The following is a 27,787-nucleotide window of genomic DNA, read 5'->3' on the forward strand; positions in this document are numbered from 1 at the left end:
ATTCTATTTATACTATTTCACTGCCGTCTGTTTCTCTTTTACCTCTAGTTTTTTCCCCACCAACACTCCATTTTGTCTTCTACTCTCAGACTGAATTTCTGCAAACATTATATTTATTCAGAGTATGCTCCAAAACAGCAACAAAAAGGCTAAATAATAATCAAATGCATGTCAAATAATATCCAAAACACTCAGTCTGGAAAAACAAGGCTTTCCACAGACTAGGAGTAGTAGTGAGATCTTAAGACACACAAATAGAAAAAGAATAAATCATTCTGATGTCTGAAAAGAAAATTTCCTCATGGTGTCTCTAGCCCTTCCAGAGAAGACGGTGCTTAGGTTCTAGGAATCTGGCACCAGTCATTTAGTGAAACTGCTCCAGTGTCAAGATGCCTATTATGTTGCTCATTGACCTGGGTAAAATCTATTTGTTGCTCTGAATATGTATTTGCCAAGCAAACTTTTAACAGATGATTTGGATTTATGAATGTTTCAAGAGGAGAGGTGAATTTAATTAAAAAAAAAAAAAACTCATTCAAGGTATAGGATAAACCTAAATTCTGAGCATTTAGGGGAGTGTCAAAAACTCTGGATAAAGATGTATCTACCCAATTTAAAATATATTTAAGAATCAAAGGCTTTGAAATGCTAACCTATTCTACATTTACTTTGTTAGTATCCAAAAGACAAAAAAAGTGTGTGTGTGTATATATATATATATATATATATATATATATATATATATATATATATAAATGGTATCTGATAGCAGTTACAGGGGCAGAGACAGCCATCTGCCAACCAGAAACTTACGCCTCTCCTCTTCCAAAATCTGGAACGGTTGACACGTCCCAGCTGGAAACCCAGTTATCTAGCCCCCTTGCCTCTAGATGTGATTAAATAAGTACATGTCACCTGCAGTTTTAAAACAGCATATGTGCCTTTCCTCTCTAGTCAAAAATCAGAAGCTTCTGAGGTCCTTAAGGATGCAGAAACTACAAGACAGAAGGAGCCTCCATCTCTGAATCAACACGTGGAGAAAAAATGCCTAACAAGTAGGAACACATGCGCTGGACTATAACTTGAACAGTAAGACAAAAAATGAATTCCTATTGTGCTATCCAGTGGCATTTACAGCAGCAAGTGTTACCACAACAAACTCAGAAGGTGGTAGCACAAGTACAGAACTACCTTCATAAAAATCTGAAAGACGTGACACTGGCTTAGTGGTAGGACAGCAGCGGCAGGGTGACTACCGTTCAGGACTGAGGATAGTCGAGGTTAAAAATATTTGATTAAAAAATGTCCTCTGTGATATTTTGGAAAATGTCTTGGAAAGAAAAGCAAGTGGGTATTGAGACTTGTGGATTTAAAGAAAGACGTTTAAAAGTAAAATAGTAGTTGTGTTAGTTATTGCATGCTTACTTTGGCAAGATTATTACCCCCCAAAATGAGTGTAAGTTAGCGTTGCCTGGTTTATATCAAAAAATGAAAGGGAAGAGAACAAGAAACAAGTGTAAAATTGGGGCCTACCAGGTTTGGAAAAGTCAATTGCTTCTAGAACCCAAATAGTAAGAAAAAATATTAAAAATGGCTTTGAGCAAAACAAAAGACAACTAAAACTTCTCAACTTAACACAGGAATTTAGCCTTCAGACAAAAGGTATTTGCTTCCCACTGAATCTCAGGCCTCAGAGTGACCACAAATATGCTCAAAGACAAAACTAAGAAAGTGAGGTGGAAAGAAGTAATTTGATAATTATTTCTAGACTATAACTGAGTGTGATGATTGGTATAGAGAAGCAATAAAATAAAAATTCTTCTAATTTTCAAGGGAATTTAAAACTGCACAAACCATGGCCCTAGCTTACAGAATCCTTTATTTCTTCAAACCTTAAAACAACCTGAAAGGAACAATAAAACAATCTGTGAAATACACAGAGCCCCTGGGGAGGGTGGGGTATCCCCCACTGCCGACTTCAGATATAGTATCGAGCAAAACAGACTAGAAAGACCCCCCCCCCCCACCAGTGGATGCACAGGTAAAGGAGAACGATGCATGAGGGGGAACGTTTCAGGGAAAAGAAGTGTCTAGACAAGAGCCTTCCAAAACGCCAGGGCGGAAGGTCTTCCCTTTCCTTTCCTGGCAGATTTCATTGCTGCTCTGTCACAGTGACTACTGTGTGCTCCCAGTCTTCCGTTTTCTAAATGGGAATTTTTTTTTATTCTACCACTGGTCCATCAATTTACAGAGGGTGTGGAGGGGACAACAGGTGCAGGTATCATATCTTTTGGTTCATAGTTTGCTGTACAACAAGGATTCATAAGAGGGCATGATGGAGAGGACTGCACATCACCTGGAGAGCCTCTAATCTGACCAAACTCTTGTGGATTCTATGTATGGAAAGAAGGGTGCACATGGATATTTGGTCGCCAGGACAGAAAACTGTGGCAGAAATGTCAAAGTATTCATTGAAAATGCATGTCCTGCTTACATCCTACAGTGTGGTCACAGGCAAGCAACTGCCTCACCCGGTTCCACATTTCCCAGATCCCTTTGCATTCAACTGTGTTTATAAATCTTCAGTATTTTTCCCCTTCCACTGGTTGAGAACAGAATTTTCCAGCACCCTATGAGATTCTAGGGCCACAAAACAGGAAGAACCTTGATCCCACGTTCACTACATTAAGTAAGCTGTCTACCAACACCTTCACTGGATACATATATAAGTGTGAAACATAATTTTATTGTATTATGTTGCCATTTTAGAGTTTATAAAAGCAAGTACCAAATAGTTGTAAGACTATTCTATTGCTATTCATTCAAATTTTAGTTTGTATATGCTGTAAAAATTGTATTTGTCTTAATGCAGTCACTTTAATAAACAAATACATTAAATTGTATGTATACATTTGAAATATCTTTATCAAATTAAATTCATAATGCCATAAATAAATTAAAAATACAGCAGGACATTTTTGTTTTCATTAAAAAAATGGATCAGCGGTTTTATCAAAGTTTGGAGGCTCTTCTATCACTGCAGCATTCCATACACTTTTGACAGGTCCCAGACTGAATTTATTAGATGAATTAATTACTTAGGTATACCTTCAAGTTAATTAGATTTCCAATTCTAACTTCCAATTTAAGACCTAGACTGGAGGTTTTCAGAAAGCAGAAATATTTCCTTTTTTATTTCACTTTTTAATCTCATTTTATGCCACACTAAATCAGATTTAAGAAGTAAATATAGGGATTTATTAAATAGTTAGGTTGTTTACGATGTTCCATAGCTGTGCTCAATCATTATGAAGAAGAAGAATGACAAAAACTGTTTGTTCTGTTTTTCTCAAAAAGCATTAACTTATGTTAAGATGTCACTGGGGCACATTTTATCTGCTGTTAATTGTTAACCTAAGCGTGATTTTTAAATTCCACATCTTTCTACAGTTTTATCAAGAAATAATTAACACGTTTCACTGTATAAGCTTAAGCTGTACAGCAAAAATTACAACAGGTTCAGTTAACATCCATCTTCTTATACAGATATAATAATGAACAGAAGAAAAAAATTTCATTGTGCTAAAAATGCTCAGGATTACCTCTCTTAATAACTTTTTTATATATCATAGCACATAGCAGTGTTAGCTGTACTCGTCATGTTGTACACTACATCCCTAACACTTACTTTTCAACTGGAAATTTGTAGCTTTTGACCACCTTTCTCCAATTCCTCCTGCTTCCACCCTGTGCCTCTGGTAACCACAGGCTCTGTAAGTCGTAGGGGTTGTTTTGTTCATTTGTTTTACATCCCACATATTAATGAGCTCGTACACTATTTGCTTTCCTCTATCTGACTTATTATTTCACTTAGCATAATGCCTTAAAGGTCCACTCATGTTGTCACAAATGGTAAAATATCCTCATTTTATGACTGAATAATATTCTCTGTGTGTTTGTGTTTGTGTGTGTGCATCACAACTTCTTTATACAATTATCCATCAATGCTCACTTAGGTTTTTTCCATGTATTAGCGATTGTAAAGAATCCTGCTATGAATACAGGGATGCAGGTATCTTTTCAGGTTAGTGTTTTCATTTCTTTTGGATATATTCCCAGAATTGGAAATTCTGGATCATATGGTAGCTCTATTTTTCATTTTTTGAGGAGCCTCCATACTGTTTTCCATAGTGGCTGTATGAACATTTCCACCAACAGGGCACCTTTTCTCCACATCTATACCAGTATTTGTTATTTCTTGTCTTTTTGATGATGGCCATTCTAATAGGTATAAGCTGATATCACATTGTGATTTTAATTTGTATTTCCCTAAAGAGTAGTGATGCTGAGCATCTATTTTTATGTACCTGTTGGCCTTTCATACATCTTCTTCAGAAAAATGCCTCTTTATGTCCTTTGCCCACTTTTCAGTTGGGTTAGTTTTTCTGCTATTAAGTTGTAATAGTTACTGTATATTTTGGGTATTAGCCCCTTATCAGATGCATTGTTTACAAATAATTTTTTCTCATTCATCAGGTTGTCTTTTCACGTTGTGGATGGTTTCTTTTACTACTTAGAAAATTTTAAGTTTGATGTACTTTCACTGGCAGCCCCTTTCCCCTTCCCCCTTCTCCTTATTTTGCTTGTGCTTTGGTTGTCATATTCAAAAATTGATTACCAAGACACATGCCAAGAAGCTTTATTCCTATGTTTTCTTTCAGGAATGTCATGGTTTCAGGTCTTACATTTAAGTCTTCAAACCATTTTGAGTTAATTTTTGTGAGTGGTGTTAAGATATGGTCTAGCTTCATGATTTTACATGTGAATATTCAATTATCCTAGCACCATTTACTGAAGAGACTATCTCTTCTTCATTGAGTATCCTTGGCTCCCTTGTCAAATATATTAGTTGACTAAATAAGCTTGGGTTTATTTCTTGGCTCTCAATTTTGTCCTGCTGGTCTGTTTATCCAACTACCATACTGTTTTGATGACTACAGGTTTATAGTGGAGCTTGTAATCAGGAAATGTGATGTCCCCTTTCTAAGCACAATTTTTACAAGTGCTAACAAAGACAATTATCTAACTAAAACTGAGACAAGACCAAAGACTCTCTACATTTGCCTTTTCCTTTTGCATGATTAAAAAAAAAAGAGTTGAGTTAAAATTATTTGATGTTGGAAAATATCCACCTTGACCATAAAAGCCAGATTAATTTATCCCAAGCCAAATCACTAAGAATCTGGCTCAAGAGAAAATAACAATTTTGGTTCAATATACTATAAAGCTCAGCAGTCAAGCTGAACAAAATATAACAACATAAAAGCTGAATGTTGTTTTTACTTCTTGTTCTAGTGGGTTTTTTTTTTTTTTGGTTGAATATGATTATAATGTATAGAGTAAAACCCTGAATTTATGTTATGTGTACAAGGGGAATGGTGTCATGTTTTTATTTTTTTGTTTTTAAATTTTGTCCTTTCCTTTGTGGTGTTTACAAAGCAAGATTCTCTGGTTTGTTTTTGTTTTTTGTTTTTAATAACATTTATGCCTGATCCACTATTTACCTCAGATATTTTAAATAAAATCTGTACCTAATTGTTGTTTACAAGTTTCTGAACAACTATAATAACTGTACCCTCTGATTGTAATATTTGATGCATAATTCTGTTACATCCCAAGCTCCATGAGAGAATAGACTGTGTCATTATCTTTGAAGCCCTGATCACATTTGAGTGATACAGGAAAGTTGATCATGTATTTTCAAAAGTAGTAATACTGGCTTATTATTACTTCTTGTTTTCATAGAACCCTATGTAGAAAACAACTAAAAATAAATTTTAACTACTTGAAAATATAAAATTATTATTTTCTAATAATTGCATAAATCCTTCCAGTATGTAAACTAATCTTTGGCAGAGAGTAAGAAAGATTCCACACCCCTTAGAAACATTTTATAAGTGAAATGATAATTTATTTAATATTATCCTTAGAATAATAGAAATATTAGCTTAGAAATATTTAAATAGCTTCCAAAAGTGCTGAGAATCTGAGAGACTAAAGCTCCCATGTTTCTTAAACTATGTTTTTAAAGACATAGTGGAGTGCTCTCCAGAAGTGCCCTGACCCTGACTTCTTCTCAGTATTATATAAAAAGTTAGAAAAAACAAACAAAAACCAACTATCATTTTCCTTAAAAAGTGGTAAGAAAAATATTTTAACAATCTGGGATAAAAGGAAGATGAAATAAAGGGTTGGAAAAAAAATTAAGTCATTGGAAAAAAAAATATTTGTACATCCTCCAAACAGGTTTTGCTAAATCAGAGACCCCTCAGTGCCTGGGAAGAAGAAAGACAACAACAAAAAGACAAAGGGCTACCCGTGACAAAGGACTATCATACTACAGTGTTTGTAGAAGATGTCCGTTCATAATCCATTTTTCTTTTTTCCATGTTATCTTGGTCCCAAATTCACTCCCATGACCCTCTGTCTTCCATGTGCCAATGGTAAAAAATGTCTACGATTGTCTTATTTAGTTTGGCTTGTACCCAGCTCTGACCAAGAAGACATGAAGGAACATCTACTTTGGGAGCTCTTCTGCACATGAGGAAAAAATAATACTGTTTTTAAACTGAATACCGTGTTTCAACATGAGATCCTTGAAACTTCAGTAGCTGTCTTATGAACACAGGGCAATTAGTCTGAAAAACATACATTAAGCACAACATCACAGAATACAGAGGTAGAAGGAACCCTGGTCCTTAATGATGTTGCTGAGCCAATAAATTAACCAATCCAAGGACTGTCCTAAATCGAGATTTTTACATGAAATAATAAATCCCTTCACTAATTAGGTTGTACGCAACTTCTCTGTTACTTTATCTTTGTGAGTGGACAGCATGAATCAGAGTGAGATTTCAGAGAAGAAATCTCTTTTTACACGCACTGGCTGGAAGGTTGGGAAGGCATTAAGTGTAATTACTAGAAACAAACTCTTGAACTCAGTAACTTAGAGACAAGCTTAAACAAACATTGAAAACTTACAGAGTTAAAAAAAAAAGAGAGAAAGAAGGAGAAAAGAAAGAGCAAATACAGATGTAAAGTGTTTTGTGATATCTTGACATTGTGAATTATATGAGTAAAGAACACAAATGGGAGTTGAGTCAATTTGAGTTAAGTTTACAGTAAAGGCTGTGCTGAACATAATAAACCACTCCAAGTTACCCTTTCATATTCCCAGGCTAATTACAATATCACAGAATAAACATTTGTAACTTAAGGAGGCTATAATTAAAGGCAATGCCACACATAATCCTCCAATGAGGAAAGGTCTACAGAGAAATTTGGAAAGAGGTTGAACCTAGACAAAATTCATTAATGAGACAAGAATTTGAGGCATACATAAGACAGCTAATATGGATTTATACTCTTGAACATGACTTTGAACCACTAGCTTCAGTCAAAATAGTGCAGACCATGAAACATATACCTGAATATCCAAGTTTGTCTTGCCTATTCCCATCAGCAACTCTAGAAGGCAACTTTGGTTGACATGTGGCAGGTGACAACTCTCCCAAGACACTTAGTATGGTGGCCTAAGATTGACTGGTAAATGCCAATTTCTTAGGTAATTCTCCATAAACCTAGATCCAGGATTGTTAGACTCATCCAGAGAAAATAGTGTAAAATGAGACTATGCATATAGATATTTAGACAGCTTATAGATAGGTGAGAAGATAGAAATATAGCTAATGCTATAAGGATATCCACTTGAATCTTGTTGATAGAGGTAAGAAAACAAACTGGCAAAATTTTTGAAATAATTAATACAAATTTATAAGACTAAAGGTGTTTTCACTGTACTGCATTAATCACCCACTGAATAAAAGGAGAAGTAGACAAGTAACTCGCTTGGCATTCTCTTTCATACAGATGAATTCAGAGGTCTCCACCTGAGTATTAGTACTATGTTCAGGACCAAGACTGTTTCAAAAATTAACAGACCAAAATATACTTTTAGCAGTTCATTGTGTTCCTTAGCCTTAAAAAAAAAAAGAAAAGAAAAGGAAAGAAAAAAAATCCCTTTAGGCTCAAGATGTCCCAAAGGGAAATTACAGCAGATCACTATATAAACTCAAGAGAATGATTACTGGGGCTATGGGAATGTCTCCATGTTTTACTGAGTTTTCTTCTAATGAAGAGGAATATGCAAGAAGATACCAATAGAGAATAAGTTTACATTATCTTCAAGAAATATCTCTCTCCTTGAACAATGGGGAGTAGCATCTGATTGTGGGAACCAGACACATGGCTATAAGAAGTGGTGAATGGCACTGGGAAATATCTATCTAATCTATCTACATGAATACAGATAATGTTTAGGTGTGTGGGTGTGTGTACAGGGTAGTTCTTTCTTAAAAAGTCAAAACTCACAATTTGCAACCTAACAAAATATGAATATGCATTCATATTAGGAGCAGTCATGAATTGCAGATAAGCATGCAACTCTCCAAGAATGAACTTCTGTAAATACAAAAAGTACATGGGGGATGTCTTTAGATGCTTTCCAACGTACAAACCCATAGAAATTTCAGAACCATCTGTATCCTCAAATCAATAGGTAGTGGTTAATTGTGGAGGTGCAATCTGTAGCTTTAATTTACCCACAGTGTACAGTAGTACTCCCTTATCCATGGGGGGTACATTCCAAAACCCCCAGTGGATGCCTGAAATCATGGATAATACCAAACTACATATATGATATATAGTTATCCCTAGGTATTTATAGGAGAAAAAGAGTTCCAAAGGCCCCTGTGGATACCAAAATCCACTCCCTTACATAAAACGGCATAGTATAATAAATACAGTCAGCCCTCAGATCCACGGATTCAACCAACTATAGGCTGAAATTTCAAAGTGAATCTGTGGATGTGCATCCATGGTTGGTTGAATCCATGGATGCAAAATTCATAGACCTGTAGCTGTGAAGGGCTGACTATGCCTTTTCTATACATATATACATATGATAAAATCTAATTTATAAATTAGCCACAGTAAGAGATTCACAACAATAACAATAATAAAATAGAACAATTATAATGATATACTATATAATACTACAATAAAAGTTTTGTGAACATGGTCTCTCTCTCTCTCAAAATATCTGATTGTATAATGTAATGTCTTTTCCATCTTACCTAATCACTTACTATGCACCGTGGCCGTGACTTTTGCAGTTTCGGGTATACCAGCAAAACTAGCATGATTTTCTTTTTCCTTCTTCACAATTTGATGGATAGAAGATTCATAGCACCTTAGCATACAATTTTTCTCTTTCCTATTAAGCTGAGACCTTTCACCTTTTCATTTAAAGAAAGGCTTCTCCTCTGGCAGATTTGAATTGCCAGCATCACTGCTCTGGTGTTCTTGTGCTATTATTAAGTAAAATAAGCATCATTTGAACAGAAGCACTGTGACACTGACAGTAGATCTGATAACTTAGACTATTAAGTGACTGATGGTCAGGGTAGGGTACACTGGACAAAGGCTACTTCACATCCAGCAGGGACAGTGCTGGATGGCAGCGCACTACTGAGAACAGCGAGCCATTTAAAACTCATACCTTGTTTATTTCTGGATTTTTTTATTTAACATTTTTGGGCCATGGTTGACCACAGGTAACAGAAACTACAGAAAGCAAAACCACGGACAAAGGGGGACTACAGCAGCCTCAGGGGTTTAGTAGCCAAAGGCCTGCAACAACCCTGCTGCCCTACTGCAAGTGCATAATGAGTGCAGGCTGTTACCTGAAACCTGGAGTGGCTGTAGGAGCCACGTAGCAGACATGAGAAGCTTGGTATCTGCCACAAGGCCCCTCCCCTTGCTACAAAACCTCTTTCGTGGGCATAGGCAGACCTGATTCATTTCCTAGCTTCCAACATTCACATAGCATCTCAGATTAGAATGTCATTAGTTATGCTCCCTGAAGGGTCTTAACTTTGATTCTATTTTTAATTTCTCAGCCATGATTAGTTTCAACAATAGTGGGGATCGAGGTGGGTTATGGGAAAGGGTTTATTAACTGTTAAAAACTGTCAATCACTCCTATGTGAATTCAACTTCTGAGACTTAAGCTTCATTCCTCTGGCTCTTGGCAGATGAGCTACTTTTGTAGAGAACAAAGACACATATTTTTGCCTAGATACTGACATAGGGTCATGGATTCACAAATAAATCCCATAGATCACTCGCCATTCATTGTCTACAAGTCAAAGGTCCATCTCACATAGAAAAAAGGTACAGATGGTACTTGGAACATAGTCAGTTTCTGCTGTTACACACGATATAGGAAATCTCCCCTCTCCCTCAATCTAGCCATATCACATAACTCTATTGAATTGAGTTGTTTTGGGGTGCCCCAAGTCCCCCTAAATATTTTTCCCCAAATTTTCAAATTCAGCTTCATCACTAAAATGTATCTTTAACTTTACTCTGTTTTCCTAGTATTTATCATGCTTAGGATTAATTGATACCCTCTTTTGCAACAGTGTTGTAATAATTTGACAGTCATATTAAAATAAATTCTGGTATCAAGTTTAGTATAATGATTTTAATTTAATAGGAAGCTTAGAACCACACCTCAGAATCAACATTGTAAACTAGTTCCACTCTTGTCCTCGGTTACAACCTTCATCAAACTCAAACACTATATGGTTTGTCAGTGGAACAATTTCATACTCAAAAATACACCTCAACTGACAAAGGTAACTACAAAGTGGTTTTATTCTTTACCTTTATCTTCTGAAAGACCTTGGAGGTAATCCAAATACATCTTGCACAACATCAATTATTAAAATAATCTGTCCTCTGCATTTTCTTCCCTATGCCCACAGTTGCTTTATACTTTTCTCCTCTATCACCATATATACATTTCACCTTTATTCCCAGGCCACAGCACTTTTATTTTCTCATTTCCCCTCCTCTTTGTCAGTATTTGATTATGTAACAGATTAGTCTATATGAAGTAAGCCATTTAGTTTGTAGTAGAAAGAGAATTATGCTGGACATGAAAAGATCATCTTTAATGGGGTAGAATGTTGGTCTCATCACTCCATTCATAATAGTATCACAAGCATCGGAAAGATTAGTTATTTCTGAGGCAACATGAAAAGAACTCCACAAATTCGACAACTCAGGAAGTATTAAAGTGCTTTGTATTTTGACATTATCAGGTCTTTAGTGGAGGATTACCATTATTCACATTTTTAAGATAAGAAAACAAAGGAACAAAGAGGCACCCAACATCACACAGCTAGTAACTGCTGTTGCCAAGGTTTGATGCCAGGGAGAGTGACTCCAGATCAAACTCTTAGCCTTCAAACAAGCAAAGCTCTAATAAGTGCTACCAGAAAAGCTATTTTTGACATTGCTGGACTGTGCTCTCTATGCTACTTTCAAATTCTAATGATTCCACAGAACTAATTTTAGAAATTTCTTCAAGGAACCATTGGAAGAAAATATTGCTAAAGTTTGAAAGGAAGAAGAAAATCTCAAGAAGCACCTCTAGAAAAATAGCCTGAGTTAATGAGTCAACGTTAACATCGAAAAAAAGTCAAGAAGATGAATAAACAAACATTGTTTCATAAACAATCTCTTCCTGGCCAATCTAGACTGAAGTCTGGTCCAAGTCATACTGAGAATCGAGAGAAAAATACATCTATCTATTTAACCAGTGAAGAACTAAAAAAATCAATTTAAACATTTTAGAATGATGATAATGATGTAACATTCTTAGATAAAAAGGGAATAGGAGGTTGAGAAAAGTAAAGTTTAAAGTATAGTCAAGTAAAAAACTATTTTTTCAATGTAGGCTTTGGAGAGGTAAGGCAAATTTCCATACCCATTAAGGTCAAGCTCTAAGAGTTAGGTCAGACTTTTAAGACATTCTGATGTTTTCTGAACTGAAGTTGTAGCAGACAGAGCCAAAGAAATATCACCCCATATAATTAGGAAAAGGTAGGAGAAATCTCACTAGTGGCACATTTCTCCTTCAGTAGGTCATGCAGAGTTGTTCTCGCCTCAACTATTCATATTAGTCTTGAGCTGCCAAAAAAGTAAAAGTTAAAGAAAAAGCCTGCTGGGTTTTTCCTAGACAGCATCACGCTAACCCTAGCCAAATTTCTGATATTAAGAGAAAAATAGGTTATTTTTAAAATGTTCTATTATTAACAGGATCACATTTATAAAGAGCAGAGCTTTTCCTTCTCTGATTTCTACAATTCATGGTTGAAAAACCATGCTAGAGAGATAGAGCAAACTCAGAAAAACTCCAATGAAACTATTGTGATAAATGATACATGACAAAATTACATTTAAACAGTTACTAGGCCCAAAGGAATCCAGCAGAGAATAAGTGCAAACAACGTGGGGGTTTTCTACTCCTAATTCCTTTGACAGAAATGACAAAATATGGTTCTTTCATGTAATGACAGGGAGAAAAAGGAAGCTTGAGAACATAAAATATGTTGCTGTTCAGAAAGGGATACAGTGTTCACATGTATTATATTTCAGACTGGCAGTTTTATTTGAAAAGGGTCTCTGGATCTTTGTTTTTAAGAAAGGGGACGATAAGAGTGGTAGAAAGAGGGGAGACTCACAATCGCTTCACCTCTTAGCATTTTTGGCAGACAAGACTGTCTAAAGGCTAATTTTAAATTCAGTTACCATATCCAGGGAAAAGCACGCAAGCAAATATATCTAAACAGAACGCCAAAAGAATGTTGTTAACGCATTTGTACATTTCCAATTCTTCCTTACTACCCTTACCCAACACCCAAACAAATCAGTTTAAATACAACTTCTCTTACTAATGTCTTCTGAAGCATCACTGCAGTCAAGATTGAGTCAAGTAACCATCTGCTGCAAATACAAATAGAGCTGCACTCAAGAATTATATTACACAGCCTTCCTAGCAAAGTTCTTACGTGCAAGCTGTTCTTGTCAAAACCAGAACCATTGTGATGATGCATCTTAATATTCAATCAGACTTTAAGTAAAGAGTGACAAAAGTCCACATATGGATGACAGCTGTTTCTTCAGTAAATATTTTCCCACTTATTGAATGGAGGCTTATGGCAGTTTAGGATACGTTCCACCAGACATTTCAGCCTAACTGCCTGGGGACGATTAAAACAATGACACAGATAAAATTTGAGCTTTCAAATCTTTGCTACAACCTACATCTGAAAAGACACCAGCTTTCCATCTAAAGTTGTTCACTGTGTCATTAATTTGAGAGGATCCTTTCCAAAAAGTTACCGGCAAACACTGAATGTATAAAACTTTATACATTTGTGCCCTCCCCCAATAATACCACAGTGTAAAATCAGAGCATAATTCCTGTATTAATTTTCTAATTATATGAACAAAGTTACTGGAAATTTAAACATGTACACCTATATTTTGACAAAATGTGAAATACTAAGAAAAGACAAATGAGTCTATTAGCTAAAAGAAGTTCAGTGAAGGCCTCCTTTCAACCAGTTAATCAGCTTGCAAAATTGGAAAGTCAAAGAAAAAGTGAAGATGGATTCTGATGATTAATTCAGTTACTCCATGATAATATAGTGTCTACTTATCAGTAGTTAGAGAAAAACAAATTGGTATTAACCAACAAAGACAACCTTAATGTTTAATGAATACCTCTGAACATGGATTATGCCCCTTTTATAAGTCCTACATGTTGGGTTGGACCTACGTTTGCTAATTGTCCATCTTTCAAGTAGCGTTTTTGAAGTTTACAAACTACAAGGCCCACTGCTTAACTTAAAGTCTTGAGTAACTTAGAGCTTCCTCTCTTTAACCTAAAATCACGCTGATGCTCTTTTCTGGTGACCTCAAAGCATTTCTTGGGAGAGTAGCAGGATGCCTGCATCTCAGGTTAGCCCTGCAATACTGATGTGTGAAGGAACTGGTATTCCTCAGCTCCTGCTTAGTTTGTTTTTTTTTTTTCCTGCAATGTAGTTGTTCAAATCAACATTAAAAAAAATTGTTTTTAAGCCTGTTGTCTCATATTCCACAACTTTCATCAGATTCTGTTGTTTTCTCCTTTTTTCCAATGGAAACCATGTCAGATCAAACTGAAATAAAGAAGAATTTCTTACCCTGCTATGGGGTCAACTGCTATCGCCTTCGGATTCTGAAGCTCCAGATCAATCAGGGTGACACATACAGACCCGTTGTAATTACAAACAAAGATCCGGTCACTGACATGGTCCACAAAATAGAGATTTCTCGTGAGCCAGTCAATTGCCATTTGTTGCACATCTGAAAAATAAACACACAAAACCACTGAATCACAGGAGCAAATCCAGTATTATAAGCCAAAGAGTACATAAGTCTGCCCAAATCACCACAGAGGATATTTCAAAAGTATAGGTAGTTTTAGGATGAAAACTGCAAAGACAATTTCTTGCTATGCCAAAATAAGTGTTTAATTATTCTGTAAAATAATGACTACCTCTTGATATCTTTCTTTTTACTACCGAAGGACTGAGGATGGCTTAGACAAAAGGGAAAAGAGTTTCTAAATCCTAAAGAATAGGTATTTACAACAAAATATTTCTCCTAGTTTTTTGCATTTGTCCAAAATGGTTCATTTAACCCAACGGGTGTAACGGGTTCAATGACAGCTAAATGCTTTAGTAAATAGAGGAGTAAATATTTTTCATGAACTAAAGGTAAACCTTTATTTTCAGATCTTCTATTTTTTTTTAAAAGGAAGAGTGGAAAAGGAGAGCTGTAAATCATTTTATTTACAAGAAATATCAAATACTTGGAAATAAAGCAAAAGAAGAGGCGATGCACTCTTTTGATGGCATGTGTAGGGACTGTAAAACAGGACTGCTCAACAACCGATAATTCTGGAGAAGAGTGCTATTGAATAATACTTTTTACAATGATGGAAATATCCTATGTCTATGTTGTTTAATGAAGTAATGACTAACCAACTGTGTCTAGTGAACACCTAACTTATGGCTAGTGTGACTGGAAAACTGAATCTTTTATCGTATTTCATTTTAATTAATTCAATTTAAATTTAAAACAATGTAGGAAGCTAGAGACTCATATGGATAGGGCGGCTCTAGAGGAATGTATGTTTTTGACGAGTATTTTCTACTTAATCAGAACTATACACTGAAATTTCATGCTAAATGGTTGGTATTTCTCTAACAGAAAGAATAATGCCAAAGGTTACTATTTCCTAGCCTGTGAGCCACTGATCATTTTAATACCAAAGTATAAATCTCATTTAAACATTCTTTTTTTTAATGCCTATAATTATGCATTTCATTAATGTTCTTAGATTATTAATATTGGGCTGGTTCCCACAGTGATGTCATAAATACATTTCTGGTTCATATTCATTCATGAATTTTATGACAGTTGTATTTTTATCTATTAGAAATTATAATTTGATACTTCCTTGTTTTAACTTACTATGGATCTATGGTTCACTAAGTAGTTTCCTTCTTCAATCTGAACCTAAATATTCTTCCTACCCTATGCTTCAGAACTTTCTTAGTAGCATGTTGCTACAGTGAACTGATAACCTCTCAACAGAAAGACAAACATAGATGTGTGTGTGATCATTACGTTCGTAATGGTATATATACTGTCAAAGCAAGGTAGGGAAAGCAGCAATTTTGCGGGACTTTCTAGCAATTCCTACAAGGACAAGCAGAAAGTAGATACTGCAATTCACTGGATACAGATTTTCAGCCCATCAATTATAGTTTCATTTCTGAATTACAGATTTTGTGGAAACATAAGCATTTAAATGTTCCACAAATTATAAGGACCAGTTCAGCAGCCAGGAGTTTTAAAAATCTGAACTATTTCTCTGTCTCCAGACATGTGGCGATGTATACTTTGCTTTGTTTTTCCGTCTTTTTGTATTATTCTATCAGCTAGAGAACAGAACCCACTGTTTCAAATGTCTTTTCAAATACCTAGAGTTCAGATAAAGTATGTGCCAAAGTCCATTCAATGACCCATCTCTCATGCTAGGCATGCAGCTGGTTTAGTCTATGTAATTGTAATTTCAGACAAAAGAGCTGTTTGACAACATTCACACCTTCTTTCCAAGCTGGTTCCTTGCAGAAAGATTCTCTGCTACTGAAACAATAGGTATTGTTAACAGCCATCCTAGTTTGAAGCAGAAAGGTCTCACTAAAGAAACTGATAATTAGCCAGACACTTAGTAACTATGGGAATTGGTTTTGTTTCCTTTCCCTATATTTGAAGTTTCTGTCTCCTTTTAGTGTGACTTTTATTAAGATTGGAGAATTAAAGCAATCAAACAAAAAAGTTCAAGTAAACAAGTCGATAGATAGACAGAAGTAAATAAATTAACTAAAATGATTTGAACATTTTAAGAGAGAGGTGAATTTTCTAGACAACAGATTCAGGATTTCATTTCCATTTTGATGACATATAACAAAGTTCATAGGAAATTGCTGAAGGTAACTAGTAATTCTGTGACATTACAAAAAAGTCTCTACATTTTTAGTAAGATCCTTATTACTTTACTGTTACTAGGAAAAGAAATTAAACATGTTCCTGTTCTTATATTTCTCTAGTTGCCTTTTATTCAATCTTTAAGCCAAAGTCACGAGGATTTTTCCCTCACTGCTCCTTTGAAATGGCTACTTTATGGGAACTCAGAATTTCTTTACTTTTTTTTTAAATTGACATACAGTAAGTTACACTGTGTCAATCTCTAGTGTACAGCACAATGTCCCAGTCATACATATACACACATACATTCATTTTCATATTCTTTTCATTAAAGATTATAACAAGATATTGATTATAGTTCACTGTGCTATACAAAATAAATTTGATTTTATCTTTTTTATATATAGTAGTTAATATTTGCAAATCTTGAACTCCCAAATGTATCCCTTCATACCCCTTTTCCTGCTAGCAACCATAAGACTGTTTACTATGTCTGCAAGTCTGTTTCCACTTTGTAAATAAGTTCATTTGTGTCTGTTTTTTTAGATTCCACATGTAAGTGATATATGGTATTTTTCTTTCTCTTTCTGGCTTACTTCACTTAGAATGACAATCACAAGGTCCATCACTGTTGCTGCAAATGGCATTATTTTATTCTTTTTTATGGCTGAGTAGTGTTCCATTGTATAAATATACCACAACCTCTTTATCCAGTCATCTGTTGATAGACATTTACATTGCTTCCATGTCTTGGCTCTTATATGTAGTGCTGCTATAAACATTGGGGTGTATGTACCTTTTTTAATTAGAGCTCCCTCCAGATATATGCCCAGGAGTGGGATTGCTGGATTATACGATAAGTCTATTTTTAGTTTTTTTAAGGAATCTCTATACTGGTTTCTATAATGGCTGTGCCAAACTACATTACCACCAGCAGTGTAGATGGTTCCCTTTTCTCCACACCCTTTTCAGCATTTATTATTTGTGGACTTCTGAATAATGGCCATCCTGACTAGTGTGAGGTGACAGTGATACCTCATTGCAGTTCTGATTTGCACTTCTCTGATAATTAGCCATACTGAGCATTTTTTCATATGCCTATTGGCCATTTGTATGTCTTCACTGGAGAACTGCTTGTTTAGGTCTTTGGCCCATTTTTGGATTGGGTTTTTTTGTTGTTGTTGTTATTAACTTGTATGAGCTGTTTATATATTCTGGAAATTAAACCTTTGTCAGTCACATCATTTGCAAATATTTTCTCCCATTCTGTAGGTTGTTGTTTTGTTTTACTTATGGTATCCTTTGCTGTGCAAAAGCTTTTTAAGTTTAATTAGGTCCAATTCAACGTAGTCTTGGAAGTCTTAGCCACAGCAATCAGGTAAGAAAAATAAACAAAAAGGGATCCAAATTGGAAGAGAAGAGGTAAAATTGTCACTGTATGTGGATGACATGATACTATACATAGAAAATCCTAAAAGCTCCATACAAAAACTACTAGAGATGATTAAAGAATTCGGTGAGGTAGCAGGATACAAGATTAACATACAGAAATCAGTTGTATTTCTTTACACAAACAATGAAATATCAGGAAAAGAAAGTAAAGAAACAATCCCTTTTAAAATTGCACCCTCAAATAAACACTTAGGAATAAATCTGACCAAGGAAGTGAAAGACATAACATGGAGAACTACAAAACACTGATGAAGGAAATTACAGATGACTGAAAGAAATGGAAAGATATCCAATGCTCTTAGATTGGAAGAATTAATATTGTTAGAATGGCCACACTGTCCAAGGCAATCTACAGATTTAATGTGATCCTTATCAAATTACCTGGGACATTTCTCAAGGAGACAACAAGTAATCCTAAAATTTATATATAATCACAAAAGACCCAGAACTGCCAAAGAAATATTGAAGAAAAAGAATGAAGCTGGAAGAAAAACCCTCCAAGACTTGAGACAAAACTATAGAGCTACAGTAATCAGAACAGTGTGGTACTGGCACAAAAACAGATATGGCTCAATGGAACAGAATAGACAGCCCAGAAATAAGCCCACAGACCTACAGTTAATTCATCTTTGACAAAGGAGGCAAGATTATACAACAGAGAAAAGACAGTCTCTTCAGCAAGTGGTGTTGGGAAAACTGGACAGCTGCCCCTGTAAGTCAATGAAGTTAGAACACTCCCTCATACCATACACAAAAATAAACTCGAAAAGGCTTAAAGACTTAAATATAAGACAAGGCCCTATAAACCTCCTAGAAGAAACCAGAAGCAAACATTCTCTGACATAAACCTTAGCAACATTCTTCTAGGGCAGTCTACTCAGGCAATAGAAATAAAAATGAAAAATACGTATTTTTAAAACTTTGGTTTTCATATGCTAATACAACTTCATCTCTAACCAATCTAAAATATCAATATTATTAATCATAAAGTAATGCTTCTTGTTAAAGTTTCAATAAAAAATTCTAAGTATTTGTTGTATGTGTGGCTAGAATCATTTTTCAATACTTTTAACATTATATAATGATGCTTACAAATAAATCAAGTATATTCAATATGAACTATAAAAAATAAACTGAATTCCCATAATTCAAGATAAAAACTTTAGAAAGCACAGATGATTCAGCTTGAATTTATCAAAATAATTACCTTGATGTCCCATGTAAATTGTGTGCATATCATCCCATTGACATGGGGTGGAAGACATTAACTGAGAGACTCAAAACGAAAGCTCAGACTAAACATACAGAATTGAATGTAACATTGAGATGATTATTTGCATAATTCATACATCATGAGCATACTGCCTCAATTATCTGCATTTTAGGAACAAACGTCTTTTGCACAAATTATCTAATACCTGATATAATTGCCAAGGGAAACCTGCATAAATAATTACAACTATAATGCACTCCTTTAAATCCAAATGCCATCTTTCTTTCTGCCAGACATGACTCTTTGATGTCTATAAAGGATGATGAAATACTTGAAGAGTTTCTGAAATTACTTGATGAGAGACAAACAATAGATCAGGTCTAATGGGGCACCTTGGAGAATACACGGGAGTCTTTTGTTTAAGTGAACTGATGACTCCAAGGAAAGATACAAAATCAGAGAAACCACACTGTGATGTACTGTGAATGAAAGTAACGTGACGAGAACTATTCACACACATGCACAAACACAAACACACATATACATGCATACACAAAGTGGCCGCTTCAGCGGGAGATTTTTTTTTTTTTAATTCCCAAAGGAGAACAAAACACGGCAACAACCAGTTTCTATACTGCTGTTTCTGAACTTATAAGTAACAAAGAGAAAGCAAAAAGGAATTCCTAGTAAGAAAGAATTGATATTAATGATTCTTGACAAAGATACAAAAAAAAATTTTGGTGGATACTCAAAATTGGCTCCACTAATCTCATTCTATCTTTTGTCCATTAGGAGAGATTGGAAATCTTAAATCTACATTATCCACACAAACTTGAGGCAAAAATTTTGGATGCTAAATGATGTACACTCTGAATTTTGGAAGCAGAAGTGAGAGTGGAGCTATTTTCTTGTTCGTTTTAACTTTTTGGACTGGCAAGCGTGATGGCTGGTAACATGTTCGCTTGGAGTAGTGTTTCAGTGTCTACCATTCAGCATCCTGGGTGATAAGGGTGTGGGTACCAGCAACAGTGGCCATGGCTTCAACGCAAGCTTCCTGGTCCCTGGATGGCAGCTGTGGATGACCCGTCTCCAGTTTCCAGAGTATCTGGAGGTGGCAGCGGCAGCAGCAGCAGTCGTGGGTCCTTGATTCCAGCTGGCTGTAGTAAAGACCTTAGAGACAGTAGCTCCTAAAGCTCAGTGTTATTCTGGAGGCCATTCCCAAGGCACCGTCTAGGAAGCTCTCCGATTTGTCTCATCCAACAAGTTAAAGAGCACGCTGTATTAAAGTACTTCCTGATTCAAACAGTGAGATTTCTGTTCACTGCTCAGAATCTGGACCGATACTCTGATGTCAGAAAAATTTGACAGAAAAGTTTGATTCCAAACAAATTAGCAATATATTTTTAAATAAACAACACAAACAACCAAACTAAGTCTTAAGGCCAAGTGAGGTATTTCATCTGGATAAGAAGTTATTCTCACCAGTTCTGACAAGTTGAACTGTTCCACCAAGCCACAAGGTTTTGTTGCTGTTGTTATTTTCAATGAACAAAAAGTATCTCCTAACAACATAAAACTAAAAATCAAATCTTCTTTGGTTATAGAAATATTACTGGGTTTTTTTTGTGTGAACATCTCAAGGGTAATAACACTCTCTAGTACAGCTGGGGGCATGCTTTAAATCACAGATTTGTTGGAAAATAGGTCTCATTGTTAATTAGTAGTATGTAGACCTCCACCATTCAGTTTTGGAAATATACTGTAACTGCTGGCTTTTTTTTTTTTTTTAAGTGAAACTGGACTAAATAATTATACTTAATATACACACACATATATACGTGGATAGATACATCTTCTTTAATAATATCTTAAAACAGGGAGATAAAACAATACAGATTAATTCTCACATTAAAATAACAAAAATTGCCAAGAGACGTTATATTATTTTACCAAGTAAATGTTGTCATTAAGATGATAAAGACAGAGTATTTTAAGCACAGACCTCATCATTAGATTTGCAATTCCAGGAAACCTATTTGAGCTCCTCACCAAAAGATTATCAGGCTTTGGGAAATTATTTCATGCTTTCCAGACTCCCAGGAGACTAATGTATCAACCAGAATGCCAATTCACAGAATGTTAATTTACAACTACTGATAGAATTTTCCAGTGACACGATTACTAAAAGATGCCATCCTAACAAATTCCTTCCTAGAATTACGGTATCTGAGAAACCAAATTTGAAAAGTTATTTGAAAAGCACAGAATGAAAGCGAAGGGAATTCCACAGACCTCAGGTTTAGTCTTTCTATGTTTTGTGGGGTACTCAGAAAATTATCAGGGCTACACTACAAAATTCTGCCTTTCTAACAACTGGAATACCTGTTAATGTGTCTTCAACACAATATGTAATTTTTGAATCTAGAAACCTATTTCATTAACATTTAAAAAATCGTTCTCCATCTCATCATTTGACACCATTCTTGGACCATTGAGAGGTTCTGTCACCGTACTCTTGTCTAGCTCATGGAAAACTTGTTGTAATTAAATTGAAGTTACTTGACACTGGCTGCATTTCTAAGTGAGTTCCAGAATACACTCTTCTTTTTGAGAGCTGCAAATGTTAGCCACTATATACAAAAATAGACTAAAAAACAAATTTCTTCTGTATAGCACAGGGAACTATATTCAGTATCTCACAATGACCTTTGATGAAAAAGAATATGAAAATGAATGTATGTATGTATATGACATTGTGCTGTACACCAGAAATTGACACACTGTAACTGACTATACTTCAATAAAAAGAAAATAAATAAACAGAATACACTCTGTTACCACCCTCAACTACAATTCATGTTTTAGCTAGGCTCTTTTCTGGCATGAACTTCACAGGAGACCAAATCTTTGTTGCATATCTAATGCCTCTAAACTACAATACTGAAACAGTCTCTGGTTTTGTCACCAGAGTCTCAGGGCATGTGCTCCCATAACTCTCATAACCCTCTGGGTACAAACTAAAAGTTGTTGGGCTCTTGAGAATAAATAGCTAGAAGATTGTTGTTACCATCTCTGTAACTCTGTACATACACAGCTTTACAGGTTTAGCTCAGAGAAAGTGAATATATTAAAAAGTGATGGGAGAATCCAATCTGAGTGATTTTCCTTAAGACCTCTAAAACAGTATTTCTCAAAGTGGGTAACATAAAACACTAGATATTTGGGTTGTTAATATGTATTAGACATATACACACATTCATACCACATCCTTAGAAACAAGCACTCACAAAAATGCACTCACAGACACACATATAAAAATACCAATAAAGTGTTCAGTACTCAAGTAAAGGAAATCTTGGATTAAACAAAGTAAAATAGGTACTTTACTGAAGGACCCTTCATAATATTTAATAGGCTAATGTATGTATAAATCTCCAATAACATTATACAGATGCAGAATTTCCTAAACTCATGTGACAATGATGAACTCATTTTCTTCCAAGAATGTTTCAGAAAACTGGTGTCCCAAGGAATGTATTTTAGAAAATATACTATACAATGATTAAGATGTATCTACTGTGAGTGATTAGGTGGGAGAAAAAAAAAGAAGTAAATGGGAGGAACACACACACACACACACACACACACACACATATCCCTGCAGAATAAGAAAAGCAAACGGAAAGGAATGGAACGGGAAAGTAGGCTTAGATCTGGGAGGGATTCCAGCAATTCTGTGAACAAGTTCTTTTATTTTAAAATTATTTGTTTGTATACAGTCACACAGTTAGTTAATGACTCAGCTAGGACCGTATCAACTCACCCCAAATATTGTGGTGAGGGAAATACAAAACTTAGTGCTAAAACAAATCTACAAATCACAAGATGTTATAGCCTGGAAAAAAAAAAACAAACCTTAATCAAAAACTGGAATGCTATATATGCCAGTTGTGTTATCTTGCTTAATTTGGCTCCTACAGCTCACTGTCTTTAGATTTGATGATAAGTGCTTAAAATCTTATAAATGTCTTTACAAGATTAAAGTCTTCCAATGGTGAAGAAATACGAGAAGAAAATGTTTGTTTTTACTTGGCATAAATCCCTTAAGATAATGTAAAATAAAATGAAAAGAAAGAAGGAAGATAAGTAATTACAATATTATACCTAAAAAGAAAATAATCAAATTTATCAAATACGTATTAAATCAGAAGTTATTTTACTAGGCTACTTGCAACAAAAGTAGTCTCTCCTTTTTTCCATCTGTTTTCTCCTTTTCCCTCACTTCCTTCTTTCTTCTGCCAAGATAAAGTTTACCAAAATAGAAACATTACTTTCATTAAGTAAATATCATGGATTTCAAATATACTTCAGGAGTTATTCATGATGAAAAGATCACCTTTTCTTTCAAGTTGCAGACTGGTAGATTAAGTAAACCTGCTAAATATTATGTTCTATGTGGTATATGGTACTGTGATGGTATCATCAAGACATTCTCATTTTAATAATTAAAATCCATTAATACAACAAATAGAAATGTGAATCTAGACAAAAATACTGTGAGAATAATGATTTAAAAATCCTGTATGGCAAAAAACAAAATTTGGAGGGGGGGTGTATTTGTATCCAGTGTACGTATAAAATATATTTTATCAAATTCATAGAAAACTGAATATGAATAATTGAAGCTTAGCACATCTCTAATTTCTGCTTTGATGAATTTCAAGTATGTTGCCAAATGACACTAAAATAGTAATTGAGTTATTTGCAGCCTGGCAACTAAACTGACAGTAAAGATCAATTTATAGAGGAACAGAGTACTCTAGAGTTTTAAAAAAATGTTTGCTTTTCTTTTTAACTAGGCACCCAGACAGCCTTTTAAGGTTGTGTACCAATTGTCAATTAGAATAGGTTACTTATGTCAAAGTATAAATTCATCAAATGTTAATGTAAAAAGTAAGGAATAATTTAATACCAATGCCTACCATATTGAGCATATGGTATCATGCAGGAAATTCTGTAAGTTCTCTACCTATGTGCTCTCAGATCAAAATCTCTGCTGATATTAACTGCCTTTTTTTTTTTTTTTAGCTCTCAGTGGGTGGTCAGATCACTTTGTTAAAATTCCAGATCCCAGCAAGAATGCACTGTAATAACTAGCTTCACACAGACACACACACATACAGCAATTATATCTCAGAAAAAGTTATTTTTAAGTTTTTACATAAATTTGCTAAATAAAAGATGAGAAGCTTCTAAGAAGTATAAAGAGTTTAATGAAACATGTATTTTCATAATCAAACAGCAGTTAATAAAAGTTATCTCTGAGAATAAATAGTTACAGTATTCTTAGTATATGGAGCATGTGGTTTGGAATCTTCACAGATGTTTCTTCGGGAATAATGTAAAACTAGTTAGTATAGTCACATTTTTTTTTCCTGCAAAATTCAGATGTCCACAAGATATGCTGATCAAAAAGTCTGGATTCTAAATAGCCAAAACAACAACAATGCAACTTTTGGGGGGGGGTAGGAATGGGAAATCTCGATTGTAAAATATTATTCCATTTTTATCTTATTTAATACAAAATTTCATTAATTTATAAGATTAGGATGGTCATCACCATTTCTTCTTCTTCAGCGTCTCTCAGCTAGGCACTGACCAATGTCTGATCTTTCTCTAGTGAAACGCTAGGACCCAAACTGGTCAATTGCTGAATATAGTTTATCTCTGGTGAAGAATTCATTGCATGAGTGTCTCAGTTGGAGGTAGCTACCATAGTTTCTCAGAGGTTGAGAGATACAAAGAACATCCTGACTCTGCTCTTTACTTCTTATCCCCAAAGCAGCTGGGTTCTTGATAATAACTAAATGTATAGGATTGGGATGGGAAGCACATCCACTATTTTATACACCCAAGAAACTAAATGTAAGATAATCGAAGCTCTTTTCTAAGAAAAAGCTCAATCAGACTGAGAGGAGGAAAAGGGTTAAAATTCAAGCTATGTTGTTCTGTTTGATTTCTGCACTAAGAATTAATTGCCCTCTATTTTAACAGCTTTGGCTCTAGTACTATTTAGTTACCACTGCCTTGGGGGTGGGGAGACCTGGAATGATTCTGATCAAGTTGTTTCCTTTGTCATTAAGGTTAGATCCCAAAATAAAATCTATAGGCACATTTCCTGACCCTGGGGAAGTCAGAGATTGAGCCAAATAAAAGCTAGTGGTCAACAAATCTGGTAATCACAAGGACGCCAAGATTACCATGTGAGGCTATTTTCTAGACTCAGATCAGATCATACTTAGTCATAATGCAGACTGGTTTTCTAAATGTCCCTAGTAATGATTTGGCATGGTCTCTCCAGAAGTTGGTTCTAACCTTGTCCCCTCTAACTCTCCACTCCTCATCCTTTGTTACCTTGGTTTGCTCAACCAACATTTATTCTAGAATAAATAGGCATTTTGCTAAAATCTGATTTGAAGATGAATAAAACACACATCCTTAACTTAGAGTTGTCACCCTTTATTTGGGAAACCGACAGGTAAATACACAGTTAAAACATAATACATTTGACTATGATGTCCAAGGGTCACATAGGAAGGGCTGCTAAATTCAACTGGAAAACTTTTGGAAAGGATATGATACCTTAAAGAATGAATAAGAGATGCTTGGTTATAGGAAATGACAATCTATGGTCTGTGGTGAAGAACCAGAACACATGGAAATAAGAAAATAAAGTGCATTAAATGAAGTGTTAGTACTTTTTTTTAGGTGCAACATATGATTTGAGTAGGGAGAGGCAAGGTGGAGGCCTCCCAGAGAAGCCATATAATGAAGTTTCATTTTATCTTGAGATAAATGGGAAGGTACTAAAAATTTTGTATTTGGATTTTAGGTAATGGAACATCATGACCGCTCTAGCAGAGTTGGAGAGATTGAGGTGGACATCTAAGTTCACACTGGAGTGGGCAGCTACGCTAGTACTCACAGAAAGGCAAATTAAAGCAACGTGAATGATGTTTCACCAATCAGATAGAGAAAGATGACTGTAGAGGAAAATTCCTAAGAATGCAATAGTGAAGCATATGCCTTGTGAATAAACTATGCCAAGTTTCTACGATGATTTCTACACCATTATGTGATACTGTGTAGTCTGAGAGTATTGCTGCCAGGTTCTATAATCATCTTTTTAAGTACAAAGACTCACTATGAGCTGAGACTGTTTAAGACTAGCACTTCTACTATTACCGGTTGATTATTTCGTCCAAAGACTACATTTGTATTTACCATAGGGACACAGCCTGATCATTGTTGTCTGGTCATAACTTAATAGAGGATGCTTGTGAAACACTCAAGACTATGATATTCCTAGGCTGCGCTGGAGTAAGTAAGGACTATTTCATAATTACGAAAGGTCATTGCTTAGTATCTATTAAGAGATCAAGGTTTCTTAACTTAAAAAATTTATTTCATACATTGAAGCTCATTGTCTTATCTATGAACTATTACATACACTACACATATCTACAATTCATGTGGTGGCAAAGAGGTCTAAGTGTAGAATTTTTAATGCACAAAATAAATAGTAAATGCCATCTATTAATATTACATGATTATTAGAGAATTGTTAACTCATGATTAAGAAGGAAGATTGATAAAAGACATACGTAAAGTATTAGAATTCAAAAATTATCCACTCAAGGATTTAATTTAGTGGATCTAGGCAGAGGTTCAAAATGGAAAATGAGCGAAGGTTGATATCGAAACAGGCAAAATAAAAGGAAGATAAAAGCCAGTGAATGGGGTTAATCCAAAAGCAAAGTGTATAAAGAATAAGCAATCTTTTTGTTTTCTGCCTGGCATGCTCTGCTAGACTGGAGCTCAGCTCATTAATGGATCAAGACAAGCTTCTTAAGTCTATACTAGAATCCTAAGAGTGATACTCAAATTTTGCAGAATATTGAAGAATCCTACTTAGAAGGGATGTGTCTACTATACACCTGGGAGAGGACACTGTGGTCTTCAATCATCTTCCTTAATAAGGGATATACCCTGAAAATATTCTTATCAAAGTCAATCATCTCTGTGAGTTTTGTCCTGAGGAAACAGTTGGGCATCCTACTGTTAGGAATCCCATCACTTTTGCTGATTTGGGGTATGTGTGTCTCTACCACAGCACTCTCCAAGAAAAATTGGGGGGAAATAATTAGTTGCTGTAAATGTACTTTGCATAAATACCAGGAGAACTAATTTTGCTTACAAAACACTTAATACCAAAATTTTCTTTAAAGTATGCAAGTTTCAAGCAAAAATACTTGAGTAAATATCAAGCATCCATAAAAAAGAAGAGTAAAACTCAATATGAAATAAAATCTCTAGAAATTTTCCCCAATGTTCCTTTGTCAATATAATGTATTCAGCATATTATTATCAGTCTTCTTCATTCTCTCACGACATTGCTCAGGCATGATTTTCAATATTAAAAGTACTTCTCCTTAGGTGACTGTATCAGAATCATTTGTTGGGGTTTTCTAGATGACACAGCTTTCAGCAAGTCACCTTGTCTACCCTCTTCCAAGATTCTTACACCTCTCTCCCACGTAGACTGCC

At 35.0% G+C, this 27,787-nt stretch overlaps 1 protein-coding gene across 2 annotated transcripts in view; it reads right to left on the reverse strand.

The window, feature by feature from the left end:
- Positions 1–27,787, reverse strand: part of LRP1B (LDL receptor related protein 1B) — a 1,593,459-nt gene that overhangs the window by 814,111 nt on the left and 751,561 nt on the right. For both annotated transcript variants that reach the window (XM_032479383.1, XM_032479382.1), the window contains exon 7: positions 14,160–14,322. In XM_032479383.1, the coding sequence (XP_032335274.1) occupies positions 14,160–14,322 (163 nt within the window). The remainder of the gene's footprint in view (positions 1–14,159; positions 14,323–27,787) is intronic.

This window comes from Camelus ferus, chromosome 5 (genome assembly GCF_009834535.1).
Source record: "Camelus ferus isolate YT-003-E chromosome 5, BCGSAC_Cfer_1.0, whole genome shotgun sequence".
NCBI classification, from domain to species: domain Eukaryota; kingdom Metazoa; phylum Chordata; class Mammalia; order Artiodactyla; family Camelidae; genus Camelus; species Camelus ferus.